This window comes from Lissotriton vulgaris, chromosome 12, assembly GCF_964263255.1.
Source record: "Lissotriton vulgaris chromosome 12, aLisVul1.2, whole genome shotgun sequence".
NCBI classification, from domain to species: domain Eukaryota; kingdom Metazoa; phylum Chordata; class Amphibia; order Caudata; family Salamandridae; genus Lissotriton; species Lissotriton vulgaris.
The window spans coordinates 390,212,994-390,227,641 of NC_141700.1; the positions used below are offsets into that span (position 1 = coordinate 390,212,994).

The 14,648-nt window shown below is 45.6% G+C and overlaps 1 protein-coding gene across 3 annotated transcripts in view; it reads left to right on the top strand.

The window, feature by feature from the left end:
• NKD1 (NKD inhibitor of Wnt signaling pathway 1) overlaps positions 1 to 14,648 on the top strand; it is a 215,500-nt gene that overhangs the window by 150,726 nt on the left and 50,126 nt on the right. For all 3 annotated transcript variants that reach the window (XM_086945151.1, XM_086945153.1, XM_086945152.1), the window contains exon 5: positions 11,746 to 11,846. In XM_086945151.1, coding sequence (XP_086801277.1) covers positions 11,746 to 11,846 — 101 coding nt within the window. The remainder of the gene's footprint in view (positions 1 to 11,745; positions 11,847 to 14,648) is intronic.

The following is a 14,648-nucleotide window of genomic DNA, read 5'->3' on the forward strand; positions in this document are numbered from 1 at the left end:
GCATGGAGGGTGCCCTTCTAAAAGTTATTATCGGTTCCTCAGGAAGTAAAGGGGCAACACTAATGTCTGTCTTTAACAGGGGCCAGTGTTTTTTAAGAATGCCTCTCAATTTCCTCTCCTCACTATTATAGGTAGTGATCATGCTTATTTTATCAGGGACCTCAGATAGAGATTCTTGTCTTGTCCTGATGGCTGTAGTAGAGTTTAAATATTCGTCTCGGTTCAACTCATTTGCTTTCTTTAAAGCCTCTTTCAGAGCAGTGGGTTGTTAGCCTCTAGCAATAAATCTTTTAAATGCTTCAGTTTGACATTTCTCTAAGTCAGCCTCCGAACTGCATATCCTGCGAATACGCAGGGATTCCCCGTAGGGGATGCTTTTCACGAGGTGACCAGGGTGCGCACTTCCGGCGTGCAATATAGAATTGCCCGCTGTGGGCTTTCTATGAAGTCTAGTCTGGAGTTTCCCATTCTGGACATAGATCTCAACGTCCAAGAATTGGATCATTACTTTACTGATATATATATATATATACACACATCCTGTTCCTTTTCGAATTTGAGTCTCTGTCCCTTTTGCTTCATTTTTGAAATCAGATTCAAGGACCACTGTGTGTATGCATCTACCACACCAGTAAACCCTACACACAAGTAGCTTGCATAATGCTCGGTTAATGCTAATATGGGGCACACTGTTGCCAACTAGACTAACCAGGCACACCCTCCAGTATTACACACCACTAACATCCCTTGCCAAACATGCAAATCTCCTAAAGAACATATACGCTACCAGGTCCAAGCAGCACCCACTACTCACAACCATGTACTGCAGTCTCAGTTACTAGAGTTGTTAAGCAAAGCTCATCCTGGTGAGCCAAGATCTGTGTACCAATGCCTAATCCAGACAGCTGGGATCTATGCAGCAAATTACATTCAAGGCACTCTATAGACCCAAGAAATCATATTAAAAGAGCAGTACCATTCACATCACATATCCTACAAGTTATGTGAAGCTGCATAGTATCTGATGCAGGTGCAGCGGCTTATATCACTTCCAGTAGTACAGCAATAGGACACCGGATCAGCGGGAACGCACTCTAGAACTAACCTCGATGGGCATGCAGGGTCACCACAAGCAAGTGTGCTACTTTAAAGGGTAAGAGACACAGTCAAGCTGTACTGCTGCCCTTCTGGCTATTTTTTGTAGCTCAGTGTATGAAAGAAGATTGTAGTACTGTTGTTTCTGCCATACTTTTTTTATTTTATGTACTGTGGAAGACAGTAGCTTGACACGTGTGCAGTGGCGGCAGGCACAGGTAAACGCGGTAAGGCGGGCGCGGTGGGAGCAGGGGGGGGAAGTCAATAGACGACGAATAGATAAAATTAAAAAAATAAATAACACCTATTCCATTCCGTCATCTGTTGGCGTCCCCCCAGCCACGCGCTGCCCAGCCCCACCGCCCCTACATGTGCCTGCCGCCGCTACACGTGTGTGTGTGAGCGTGCGTCTCACTCCTAAAAGTGTCACAGTAGAGACTATTCCTGGCCACTAAAAGCTATTTTAATGGCTCAGGCAGCAGTTATTTGTCATTTTAGATGCATATTAAACAACTGTTGTTGTGCTCATTTCAAAAGTAGCAAACAGCGCCCCAAGTGGCTGACTGCCATAAGAGCCAGTGTTGGCTATTAAATGCCGGTGCTCGGCACCGGAAACCACAGGCACAAATTAAGCATCCCGTTATTGGCTTTGTCAGTTTTTGTTATAGCGATGCTCTACAGTACTGCAATGTTGGTCGGAGATTATAGCACTGCGCTACAGTACTGCAATGTTGGACCGCAATTATAGTGCTGCGCTACAGTACTGCAATGTTGTTCGGAGATTATAGCGCTGTGCCACAGTACTGTAGTGTCGGTCAGAGATTATAGCGTTGCGCTACAGTACTGCAATGTTTGTAGGAGAATATAGAGCTTCGCTACAGTACTGCAATGTTGGTCAGAGATTATAGCGCTGCGCTACAGTACTGCAATGTTGGTCGGAGATTATCCTAGTACATGTCTTAATCTGTTTTCTGCAAAGTGATTGATGCAATTTGTAACTGAGATTCTTAAATGAGTGCGTTGAAGTGGGGATTTCCCCATGTTTGCTCTGCATTACAAATTGTCCTTGTGTGATTGCAAACCAAATTAGACTACAACACAAGTGTGCAATTCCTTACCAGTTAAAATGTTCCCTGTTCTTTGCAGATGTGCATTTTGCTAATGGGCCTTAGTGTTTAACCTCTTGGGCGCGGCCGCGATTCTGCGCCTGTGCGGCCGTTTTAAAGAGTGGGCGGGTTCATGACGGCCCCCAGCCATCATCAGCACACGAGCCCCGTGATGCATGACGGCTGGGGGCCGTCATCAGCATGGAAGGGGTTAAACATTTCAGCCTCTGCTGTTCTCGCGAGCTTGGAGGAATATGTGCGCCGGACGTTTCAGAACGAGAACAAACGCGGCATGCCCAGAGTTGTTTTTCTTGCAGCGTCTAGACATCGGGCGTGGGTGGAGTTGCAGTGCAGCAATTTAGGAAATTGTTTTGATATGCCCTCTACTAGGCGTGCAGACGAACTCTAGGAAAACACTGTTTGCCAAAGGTATGCCTGGTCCTCATTTTCAATAGATCTCAGTTCTGCTTGCTGTTTTCAGTTCATGAATTTGAGGTGCAAATTTAAAATGAGCATTTCAGATCTGGCGTTTGCCAAGATATCTTCTTTATATTTTAAAACTATATATATATATATATATATATATATTTATACCAGCCATGCCTTGGATCTCATCACTATGCCCACTGGCAGTGGTGTAGCAAGGGAGCGGTCTGCCCCGGGCGGCACAAGTTTTAGGGGTGGTGACTCTTTTACCCTTGTCTGTCTCAGGCCACTCTTCGCTCTTACTTGTGACCGTCGCGTAGCACCAAACGCAGGGACCACCACGGGGGGCAAAAGGTCTAGCTACGCCACTGCCCAGGGTCCATCTTCCATACCATGAGTCCGGCCATGCCTCTTTCCTTTTCCCAATACTCTGGTCGAACTCAACACCATATGTCTGTTCATGCCCTGTTCCATGTCCCTTAGCCCTGATCAAACATTTACACCATGTGTCCGGCCATGGGTCGCGTCTTGTCACTTGCTCCTAGGTAGAATATACACACCTTGGCTCTGACGATGCCTCGTTCCTTGGCACCATGTCCAGGGTCTGTCATCAATACCATGAGTCTGGCCAAGCATAGTTTCTTGTCACTATGCCTGGGTTAATCATACACATAAGTCTCTCCTTGTCCGGCCAGTGCTTAATTTGTAAAAGATTGATTGCCGGTGCCCAGAGCTCTAATGAGAAGCCCACCACAGCACTGTTAAATGTGACTACACCGAATACCTAGACTGTATTGTCTTGAATCACCCGCAGGCCTCTATAAGCCACTTCTAGACACTCCCTGCCCCTTTACCTCAGTTATGCATTGGCCCTGCTTTCTGCCTTTGCAACGGTTTTTCCGTCTTTCTCATTCTCCATCTTTCCCCTTTGTGAGTTTTCCCTCGATTTTTCTTGGGAAACATCTAATGAAGAAAAAAAGAGTTCTGGTACCCAAAAAATGAGTGCTGGTGGCTTCCCCCATCAACCACTGGCTCAAGTAAATGTAAATGTAAATGTAAATGTAAATGAGCTTATATAGCGCACAGCTACCCGCAGTGGGTGTCCCGGCGCTTGCTTAGGGAACCCGTCCTGATATTCCACTGTGTGATAGCCCCAGTGGGTATCCACAAGGTGAAAGTCAGGCATCCCGCCGCGAGGGGCCGTTGTGGAGATTAAGCAAGCTATTGCCCAGAGTCGCAGAGTGTGAACCCGTGAGTCGAGAAGGCACCGGAGCGAGAATTATCGAGTCCGTGGAATTTTTAGCCCAAGACCCGCCGAGGCGGGGAATTGAACCCTGGTCCAGGACCGATCTCAGCTTCCGGGTCTGCCGCCTCTAACCCCTGAGCCACACTTCTCCACAAGTTAAGCACCGGTTGTCCCTTTGCCCAGATCGAACATCCACACCATGAGTCTGGCCATGCCTCAAGTCCTGTCCCTTGCTCCTCAGTGGAATATACACACCTTGACTCCAGCCACGCCTCATTCCTCATATCTATGCACAGGATCTGTCATCCATTCCAGGAGTCTGGCCATGCCTCAAGTCCTGTCCCTTGCTCCTCAGTGGAATATACACACCTTGACTCCAGCCACGCCTCATTCCTCATCACTATGCACAGGATCTGTCATCCATTCCAGGAGTCTGGCCATGCCTCGTTCCTTATCTCAATGCCCAGATCAAACATCCACACCCTGAGTTGCCCAACCTCATTCCTTGTCACTGTGTCTAGGACGATCATACACTGCATGATGTGTCTGGCCATTAGTCTCTCCAGTGCTTAATTTGTCAAAGAATGATTGCTGGTGCCCAAAGCGCTGATGAGAAGCCCACCGCCGGCACTGTTAAATGACACCACACCGTATACCAAGTCTGCATAGTCTTGAATCCACCTCAGGCCTCTTTAAGCCACTGCTAGGCACTCCCTGCCCCTTTACCTCACTTATGCTGGTCCCAGCTTTCTTCCTTTGCGACGGTTTTTCCGTCTTTCTCTTCCATCTTTTTTCTATTTTATGAGTTTTACCTCTTTTGCTCTCGGGAAACGTCTGTTGAAGAAAAAAAGAATGCTGGCCCCCCAAAATGAGTGCAAGTGGCCACCCTCATCAACCACTGGCTCAAGTTAAGCACTGGATGTCCTCATGCCCAGATCAAACATCCACAGCATGTCACTTGCTCCTGAGTGAAATATAAACCCTGGCTCCGGCCATGCCTCATTCCATGTCACTTGCTCCAGGGTGGAATATACACACATTGACTCTGCCCACGCCTAATTGCATGTCACTTGCTTCTGGGTGGAATATACACACCTTGACTCCGGCCACGCCTCATTACTTGTCACTTGCTCCTGGGTGGAATATGCTACCTTGACTCCAGCCATGCCTCATTACATGTCACTTGCTCCTGGGTGGAATATGCTACCTTGACTCCGGCCACGCCTCATTACATGTCACTTGCTCCTGGGTGGAATATGCTACCTTGACTCCGGCCACGCCTCATTACATGTCACTTGCTCCTGGGTGGAATATACACACCTTGACTCCGGCCACGCCTCATTACTTGTCACTTGCTCCTGGGTGGAATATAAACCTTGACACCATCCATGTCTCATTACATGTCACTTGCTCCTGGTTGGAATATACACACCTTGACTCCGGCCACGCCTCATTACATGTCACTTGCCCCTGGGTGGAATATACACACCTTGACTCCGGCCACGCCTCATTGCATGTCACTTTCTCCTGAATGGCATATACGCACCTTGACTCCGACCACGCCTCATTGCATGTCACTTGCTCCTGGGTGGAATATAAACCCTGGGTCCTGCCATGCCTCATTCCATGTCACTTGCTCCTGGGTGGAAAATGCACACCTTGACTCCGGCCACGCCTCATTACATGTCACTTGCTCCTGGGTGGAATATGCACACCTTGACTCCGGCCACGCCTCATTACATGTCACTTGCTTCTGGGTGGAATATGCACACCTTGACTCCGGCCACGCCTCATTACATGTCTCTTGCTCCTGGGTGGAATATACACACCTTGACCCCGGCCAGGCCTCATTACATGTCACTTGCTCCTGGGTGGAATATGTTACCTTGACTCCGGCCACGCCTCATTGCATGTCACTTGCTCCTGGTTGAATACGCACATCTTGACTCCGGCCACGCCTCATTGCATGTCACTTGCTCCTGGTTGAATACGCACATCTTGACTCCGGGCACACCTCATTACATGTCACTTGCTCCTGGGTGGAATATACAACCTTGACTTCGGCCATGCCTCATTGCATGTCACTTGATCCTGGGTGGAATATGCACATCTTGACTCCGGCCACGCCTCATTGCATGTCACTTGCTCCTGGGTGGAATATACACACTTTGACTCCGGCCACGCCTCATGCCTTGTCTCTTGGCCCTGGGTGGAATATATCCACCTGGTTACATGTCTCTTGCACCTGGTTTGAATATACACACCTTGAACATGGCCATGCCTCGTCTCTTTTTCCTGGGCGGAGTACACACACCTTGACTCCGGCCATTCCTCATTACATGTCACTTGCTCCTGGGTGGGATAAACACACATTGACCATGGCCATGCCTCATTACATGTCACTTGCTCCTAGGTGGAATATAAACCTTAACTCCATCCATGCTTCATTACATATCACTTGCTCCGGGGTGGGATATACACACCTTGACCATGGCCATGCCTCATGTTTTGTCACTTGCACCTAGAAAGAATATACACACCTTGACTCCGGCTGTGCAAGTCCAAGGTCCTGGTTCTGGGTCGTATGTTTGACACATACAAAATAATTCTTTTTTTTCGTGCAAAATCTTACTTGCATTTTCCTCTAAGACCTTTTGTGCTAGTTGAGGGTCTCCGTTTATTAGCTGCACTCGGCTCATTTTGAGAAACATGCTTTCCTTGATTTCTCTCAAAATCGCACCTGCTTTAAGCTGTAACTCGCAGAGGTAATTTGTGAGCTTTTAAGTGAAACTATTGAGCCCGACATTGTTTCGCAAGCCCTGAGTCTTCTTCTAAACATTACTTCCTGTCACAAGCGTATAGTTGCAAAAACAGAAAGAGACTTTTCGTTCCTGGAGGTGGACTGCGGGTTTATGTTTCCCTTGTGTTTGGACATGAACAAGGATATGTTGGTGAACAATGGCAGGCGGCTGTGAGCGGCTCAACATTTCTGTGTTTCCTATGTGTAGCCCGTATTCCTGCCTAGCGTCCCCTCGTGTACAGCCCTGATTCAGTTAAGCTCTTTAGACTTGTAAAGTGACTCCTTGCCGTTCCCACCAGGGCGGCCCATCCGTCATCGCAAGAGATATTATTAACGTTTAATTGTTGTTCTTTTCAAAGGCAGACATAATTCATCATCTTCAGAGCCGACCCAGAGAAAATGTAGCACAAACTCTTGGCACAGATCCCACATAATCATGTTTCCACAGTGTGCTTCTCATGAGGAAGCTGTACCACGGGCTGCTGACGACGAAATGCTCCCTGTGCTGGGTCTGTGTGGTTAAAGAGACAACGGCAGGGAGGGGATGTATCCTATGTTAACATGTCGTTGGAGTTCCAGGCAAAATCACATTTTGAAGCTCGGGTGCTCCCTTACCCCATACAGAAAGGATTTTTGAGACCATTTGTGGTGGTGCCTGCTGTCTTCAACCCAGCGACGCAGCTCAGGTTGGCGACAGCTTTAGTACGCATGTCGTTTTGACTGGCCTAAGAGGGCTGACTAAACCACCATGCGCACTGATGCCAGTGTTCAACACTTCCTCTTGTGCCTGCCCCCCACTTGGCCCCTCCCCAAAACTTGGCAGCCAGAAAAATATATGAAACGACAATAAAGCTGGTTTATCATTGCCTAATTTTTCGTGTTTAAGGCGGCTGGCACAGGGTGAAGCTCCTCTGCCATAGCAGAAGAACTGCGCTGCCAATGTGGGCTTCTATTGGAAGGGCAACCTAACCACCCTGGGGACTCACAAGCTCCCGCCCACAGGTGGATGCACTCATGCTATAGACTACACCTGCTTGTAGGATGATCCCTGCCCCCTCATCAAAACAAGGCGGGGTATGATATCTCATGTGAAATGTATTCGGTAAGTTTAAACTCCATGTAAATGACCAGGTATCTTCATGCCTTGGTTTATCAGAGATAAGTAAATAGATTTTTCTGGTGTTGATTTATTTTTATTTTGCTTATATATATTTTGTTTTTGAAATATTGTTTGTCAAATTCTTTTCTGTACCACTATGTTTATGAACTCACCTTGCTTTACACTGATTATTTTTTTTAACATACAACAAGCCATTAGATATGGTGGGTTAGGCTGTGAAAGAACATTCTTTTGCAAAAAAGGAGCACATTCCCAAACGCGAAAGTTTCCATTACATTTCATTTGTGAGAATATAATAATTGCCAAGTATAAAAAAAATCTACACTCCCTTGAGTCTTCCAGTCAATTCTGCAAATTGTTCCACCGGTTCCAATACTCAATCTGCCAGAAGCTGTTCGTGCTAGCTCGAAGGTCTTTTGCCAGAGGGCGCAGCCATGAGGAATTCATACACCATATGGATTACACCAGTCTTTTCCTTTTGCATATTTTAGGAAATAAATATGTCAGCAGCTTCATTTAATGAAAAATTGCCCGCTAAATTAATTTTTGACCAACAAAAAATTTATTTTTTATTGCTTTACATTTTATTGGTATGTTTTGTGTGGCTTTTGTAAGATTTTTATTTCTGAGTCAGTTATGACCATTATTTTGACTCCAACATTTCTGTGGCCAGTTTGAGCTACAGCTTGCTTTATCTGTACCTTCTTATAAAAGGCACACAATTAACTATTGGCCCCTTGAGGACTAACCCCAGTGATAGGCATTTGATAAAAAACAGAGTAAATGTAGTCTACATTCAGATACAGGAGACATTGCATATGGCGCTAGAAATGTTTAGGCAGTCAAATCATTACTTAATGAGATTTGTAATATGTGCGGTCATAAGCAGTTCATTGCAGGGGCGTAAGTGATAGTTAGCCCAGTTAACTAAAACAGCTGAATTTCTATGGTTTTGTGTGTGTAGAATCTGAGCCTAACTATAACGTCCCTGTGAACTTTGTTTTTTTTCCCAGTGAAATTTCTAAGGTTTTTAAATTCTATTTTCTGACTATAAAGCCCATGTAACCTTTGTTTTATTCAGTGAGATTCTATGTTTTTTAATGCTATTTACTAACAATAATATCCCTGTAATCTTTTATGTGTGAATTACCGAGCATTTTAAAGTTTATTTCCTAACTATAACATCGCTGTAACCTTTGAGAGGAAGAGTGGCTGTATAGGTCTGTGAGTGGTTGTGTGAGTGGTTTTGTGGATGTGTGATTGGTTTTGTGGGTGTGTGAGTGGCTTATTGGATGGTGAGTGGGTATGTCAGTATTATTTGGGATGTGGGCATGGCTCTATTGGATTATGAATGGGTGTGTGAGTGGCTGTATGGGTCAGTGAAGTCTGTGATTGGCACTGTAAGTGGTTGTTTGGGTCTCTGAGAGGGTGTGAGTGGTTGTGTGGATGTGTGAGTGCTTGTGTGGGACTGTGCCTGGTTTTGTGAGTGGTTGTGTGTTGGTTGTATGGGTCTCTGAGTGGTTGTGTGGGTCTGTGATTGGATTTGTCAGTGTCTGTATCAGTCTGTGAGCCAGTGTGTAAATGTATGAGTGGGTCTGTAACTGTGTGAAAGAGTGCCTGAGTGGGTCTGTGAGTGGGTGTAGGAGTGCCTGAGTGGGTGTGTGAGTGGGTATGAGTGGGTTTGTTAGTGGGCATATGTGTGTGAGTTGGTCTCTGAGTGGGTGTGTGAGTGCCTGAGTGGGTCTGTGAGTGGGTGTGAGAGTGCCTGAGTGGGTGTGCGAGTGTCTGAGTGCATATATGAGTGGGTATGAGTGTGAGTGGGTCTGTGAGTGAGTTTGTCAGTGTTTGAATGGCTCTGTGAGTGGGTTTGTGAGTGTGTGAGTGGGTGTCTGAGTGTCTCAATGGGTATGCAAGTGTCTGAGTGGCTCTGTGAGTGGTTGTGAGTGGGTCTGCGAGTGGGTGTGAGTGTGTCTGAATGGGTCTGTCAGTGGGAGTTTATGAAGGGGTCTGTGACTGGGTGTGAGAGTGTCTAAGTGTGTTTTGGAGTGGGTCTATGAGTGGGTGTGACAGTGCCTGTGTGAGTCTGTGAGTGGGTATGAAAGTGTCTGAGAGGGTCTGTGATTAGGTGTGTAAGTGTCTGAATGGCTCTGTGAAAAGGTTTGTGAGTGTCTCAATAGGTCTGTGAGTGAGAATATGAATGTCTGAGTGGGTATGAGAGTGCTACTCAGTGGGTTTGTGAGTGTCTGAGTGGGCCTGTGAGTGGGTGTGAGAGTGTCTGAGTGGGTGTGTGGGTGTCTGAGTGGGTCTGTGAGTGGATGTGTGTCTGAGTGGGTCTGTGAGTGTCTGAGTGGGTCTCTGAGTGGGTGTGAGAGTGTCTGAATGGGTTTGTGAGGTAGTGGGTCAGTGTCTGAATGGTTCTGTCAGTGGGTGTGTGTGGGGAGAGACCCCCCACCCACGAACCTAACCTTAAATGCATGGTAAACGCATATGTTATAAAAGCACATACGTTCAAAAACATGTGTGGTAAAGTTACAACGTGGTTTTCACCACGTTGAGTGTTTGAGTGGGTGTGTGAGTGTCTGATTGGATCTGTGTGTGAAAGTGTGAGTGGGTCTGTGAGTGTCTGAGTGCATCTGTGAGGGCATATGTATGTTTTTTATTTTTAATTTTTACAGCCGAAATTGCGAATTTGCCACCACTTTCCACTGAGGGGCACTGCGTGAGCAGATCTGAAAATCCTCAGACGTGGAAAATAGTTTTTTTTTTTCTTGTCCATCAGGGGTCCCTCACATACCCCCTATATTGCACCAATGGGGTCTTTCTACTCACATTTCTGCCAGCCAATCACAGCATTGCTGTTGGCCCGAGGATATGTGGGCTGCCACTAAGGTTCCCTGATGGCTCCTCTTCCCTTGATATACAAATCTACACTGTGCCATCAGTTCTGAGACATAACGTGTTGTGTCCTAACTAAAGGTAGTGCCCTTTTCAGGCAGAAGTGATTACTGACTGTTTGATTCAGCCAGATTCTGATGACAAACCTCTTTTAACCAGTGTAGTTTCCACAAAACGAGCTCCTACCATCATCTTCTAAAATAAGTTGGCCAATCTCTGGTCCATGATTTTCTGAGCCCGGCTGTACACAAATGTATGTCCGTACAGTATGGTGGAGTACGCAATCAGTTTATTTCCTATGAAGGGAAAGAGAGCAAGCTTTCTGGCCCCTTACAGTCTGTACTATGTACACTTTATAGAGTAAATTAAGAAATCTGAAGTGACAATATGTCAGGATTTAGGGGGAAAGTTTAAGTGTCCAGTTTAAAGCTGAGAGCAGCTCTAGTGTGCTGTTTACCCTTAACCTCAAGCAGCAAAATACTTAGCCTGAGGGGTTGATGACTTGTTCTTTCAGATTCAAGTTTGTGTTGCAACAAATATTTCCCCATTCGTATATATGGTGCCAAAGAACCGTTTGAAGGCTATTAGCCATATTAAGAGTACATTGATACTATGATAGTCAATTCAATTTCAAAATGCTTTATTCGGTATGTATGAATACAACCATATAGCAACAACATAAAATAAAATAAAAACAGCATATATTTATATCAATTTTGGTTTGCCAAATGCCATGATTACTTGAATACGGTATACATTTAACACTACATATCCGACAGTCTTTAAAGTGCTTTTTAGTGCATTTGTATACTAATGTATGTGCAAATTTAGCAATATTAAAGTGCAAAATTACATGAATCATCCTTACATATGTACAACTATGATAGTCATTTCTAGCTGGTTGGTGGGTCGAGTTTTTATCTCTGTAGACACATTTCAACTTGGTACGAATTACAATATTTTCCACAGGGTGTTTAAATCTTCAAATTGATTGCTTTTTACTTTTATACACACATTAATGTGATCCTTGTTTAAATACTGTTTTTTTTTGTTGCAGTTGATCTGCCTCCCGAGAAGGTTGAAGGAATATTTTGTGGCGATGAAAAGAAGACGGATAAAGAACACGAACGTACATGCAAGAAAAAGCTTACATTTGAAGTAAGTCTTTTCATTATCTAGTTCTGAAAAGGCACCAATTCTTTATCACATGCTAAGAATACTGTCTCAGTGCACTCGCTAATTCTAATAGAAGCTTGTTTAGAGAAAATGTATTAATCTGAAATGAGTATTGCAACTTTTCCTCACACACACTAAATTGTGGGAGGATGCGTTTGATGGCAATGAGATACCCTTTCCACACAGGACTGACATTCTGCTTTAATTGAGGTTTTGATCATCTATTCTGTGAGAGACAGGCTCTTTAATTCCTTATCTAAAAAAAATCCTAACATGTTCAAGAAATAAGTACTGTGTCTTTCCTTTTTTGTTGTGAAAAGAGTGACAATTGTGTTCATTTTTAATCATAAACCTTGGCGATTTTACCTTGTAGTCATTTCAGTGCGTTTACACAAGCTTGGGTGACGTGCATGGCAAATTATTGCTGTGAAACACATGGATACTGATGGCACATACCCTGGTATATTGACTTCTGGGAAGGAGTTCAGGGGTCACATTAACAAAAGTGTCCAGGCAGTGCTGCAGTCGCTTGCACAGCCCCTTCTGTGATACAGATAGCACCAGCATATACGAAGCATAAGCTCGATCCCTATGGGTTGTGCCTTGCCCTCCTGTGTATGGTGGCGTGTTGCCATGCACACATATCACAGATGCAATCCTACGGGGCTGTGCCTGTCATTTGCTTGAAGTGGTACAAAAGGGGATGGTGATGGACGGAGCATCTGAACCAATCAAACACTCACCTCTTTAGCCCACTCTGCCACCCCAGTTCAGACATGGCCATATGCAAATCAGTCTGCCCCTGTGCCTCATGGGAACAGTCCAGCCCGAACTGCCAAGCCATGCCTTCCCTGGACCGGAAACAAGCTTCCGAGGACCGGTTTCTGGCATTTCAGCGGTCTTCAGCCCAGCTTGCTTGAATCCAGTGGCAAAGTGAGCAGTGACCGGTCCTAGGATGCTTGATTCCGGTCCAGGAAAGACGTGGCTTGGCAGTTCGGGCTGGACTGTTCCCATGAGGCACAGGGTCAAGGCTGATTTTCATATGGCAATGTCTGAACTGGGGTGGTGTGTAGTGAAAAAAAAACGATGAATTTAGGCCCAGATCTCTGTACTGGGGTGAATGTATGACATTTTTCTGCATTCTGTCCATCAACTGTTGTTTTTGCAATTGTCATTTGCTTGAAGGAACATTTTGCCACTGTGCCCACACTATATTACAGATGTAAGCACAAAATACAGAAGAGAATAGACCATCAGAAGGCACTGTGACTGTACACGACATAGAGCCGGTGCATAGTCAGTATGCCTCCATGGGAACCACTTGCAAGATGGGAATCCCCTGACCATCCAAAGCATCTCCCTGTGGGCAGGCTCAATCACACACTGTACCCCCTGCAGTAGAATTTCTGTTCCCCTTTCAAAAGTAAGCTGCATTGCCACCCGCACATTGAAAGGCGGAATGGCAGCTTCAAACAGCAAGGTCCTTATCAGAGACAGGGCACAGTGTCCTGATGTGTGCTGTGGTGCAGCTTTAACTGGAAGCACTGGGCCCAAAACAGGCAACTCACCCTTTCACAATCATTGTGCTGTCTGCAGTACAGCTGTGAACTCACACCTGCCAGCTGTTTGAAGCTACCAGTCCACCTTTCACTGTGCAGGTGGCAACTGGTCTGCATTGCAAATGGGAACATAGATCCTCCTGCAGGAGGGGACAGTGGGTGACATAGGGGGGGGGACATAGTAACCTTTTCCCCTCTTTCAAGGATCATGCTCAGGGGCTCTGACAGTGAATCACCTCTTTGTGGCACATGGTCAGTTTACCTGCTGGTAGCTCCTTTGCCACTGTGCCAGTTTCTGTAATATGGCACAGATGCAGAGGCAAAGTCCTTCCTCATTTGTAGAGGGCTGCACTCATGCAAATGAGGGAACGCCCTCTTGAGATCGCACTGGCACAATCTGCATTAGAGAAGGCTCAACACAGTCATCTGTGAGCCCTTCTTCAATACCAAAGAGTCCTGGGTGGGTGCAAAAAGTGGGCACACGTGCTGATTTCAGTCCCAGGACACTGTTAATAATATAGTCCCTAACCATTTTAACACTTGCATGAGTAATCACCGGTTAGGCTAGAAGGAAAACTCTAGGATATGAATCCGCAGTGATGCAAAAAAGATTTGTGCTTATTTAGTTTTTTCCAGGTTGTTGCCCTCTCTGAAGGGTAGTTCTCACTGTTCCCTGAGGAGGATTTCATACAATAAAAGTTAATTTGCTGTCTATGGTCTCCAAGTCTACAAAAAAGAAATGCATGTATTTTACTATCAATGCAGATGTAGTTATATGATTAGGTAAACTTGCCCATAAGGCAGGAACTATGGCATTGAACTTCAAGGAGCCCTTTTTAGGACGATTACAATGGCCTGATTTAGAGTGCAGCGGAAAGGCTATTCTGTTGCAGCGGCGATGAAGTACACTTTACACTTTACTTAAGGTCGCCCGTCTCAGACCTTCAATATGTACTACTCTGTCTCCGCCACTGACATACACCTCCAACAACCCAAAGGAGTAAGGGCAGTTGTAGGTTGTACCGTTTGTCCGCCCCCTCCCCTATTTAGACTAGGCGAACAAACTGCAAATGATTACTTTCGCCTACCACCATTCTCCACAGTAAAGACATTTCCATAGCTGCCAAGGTTTCAGATTGCTATGTGTGACATTTTCATAATTACAGTGTAAATCTGAGTGACATTTCAACCACTATGAGTGACACTTTTTGGCGAGCAGCATCAA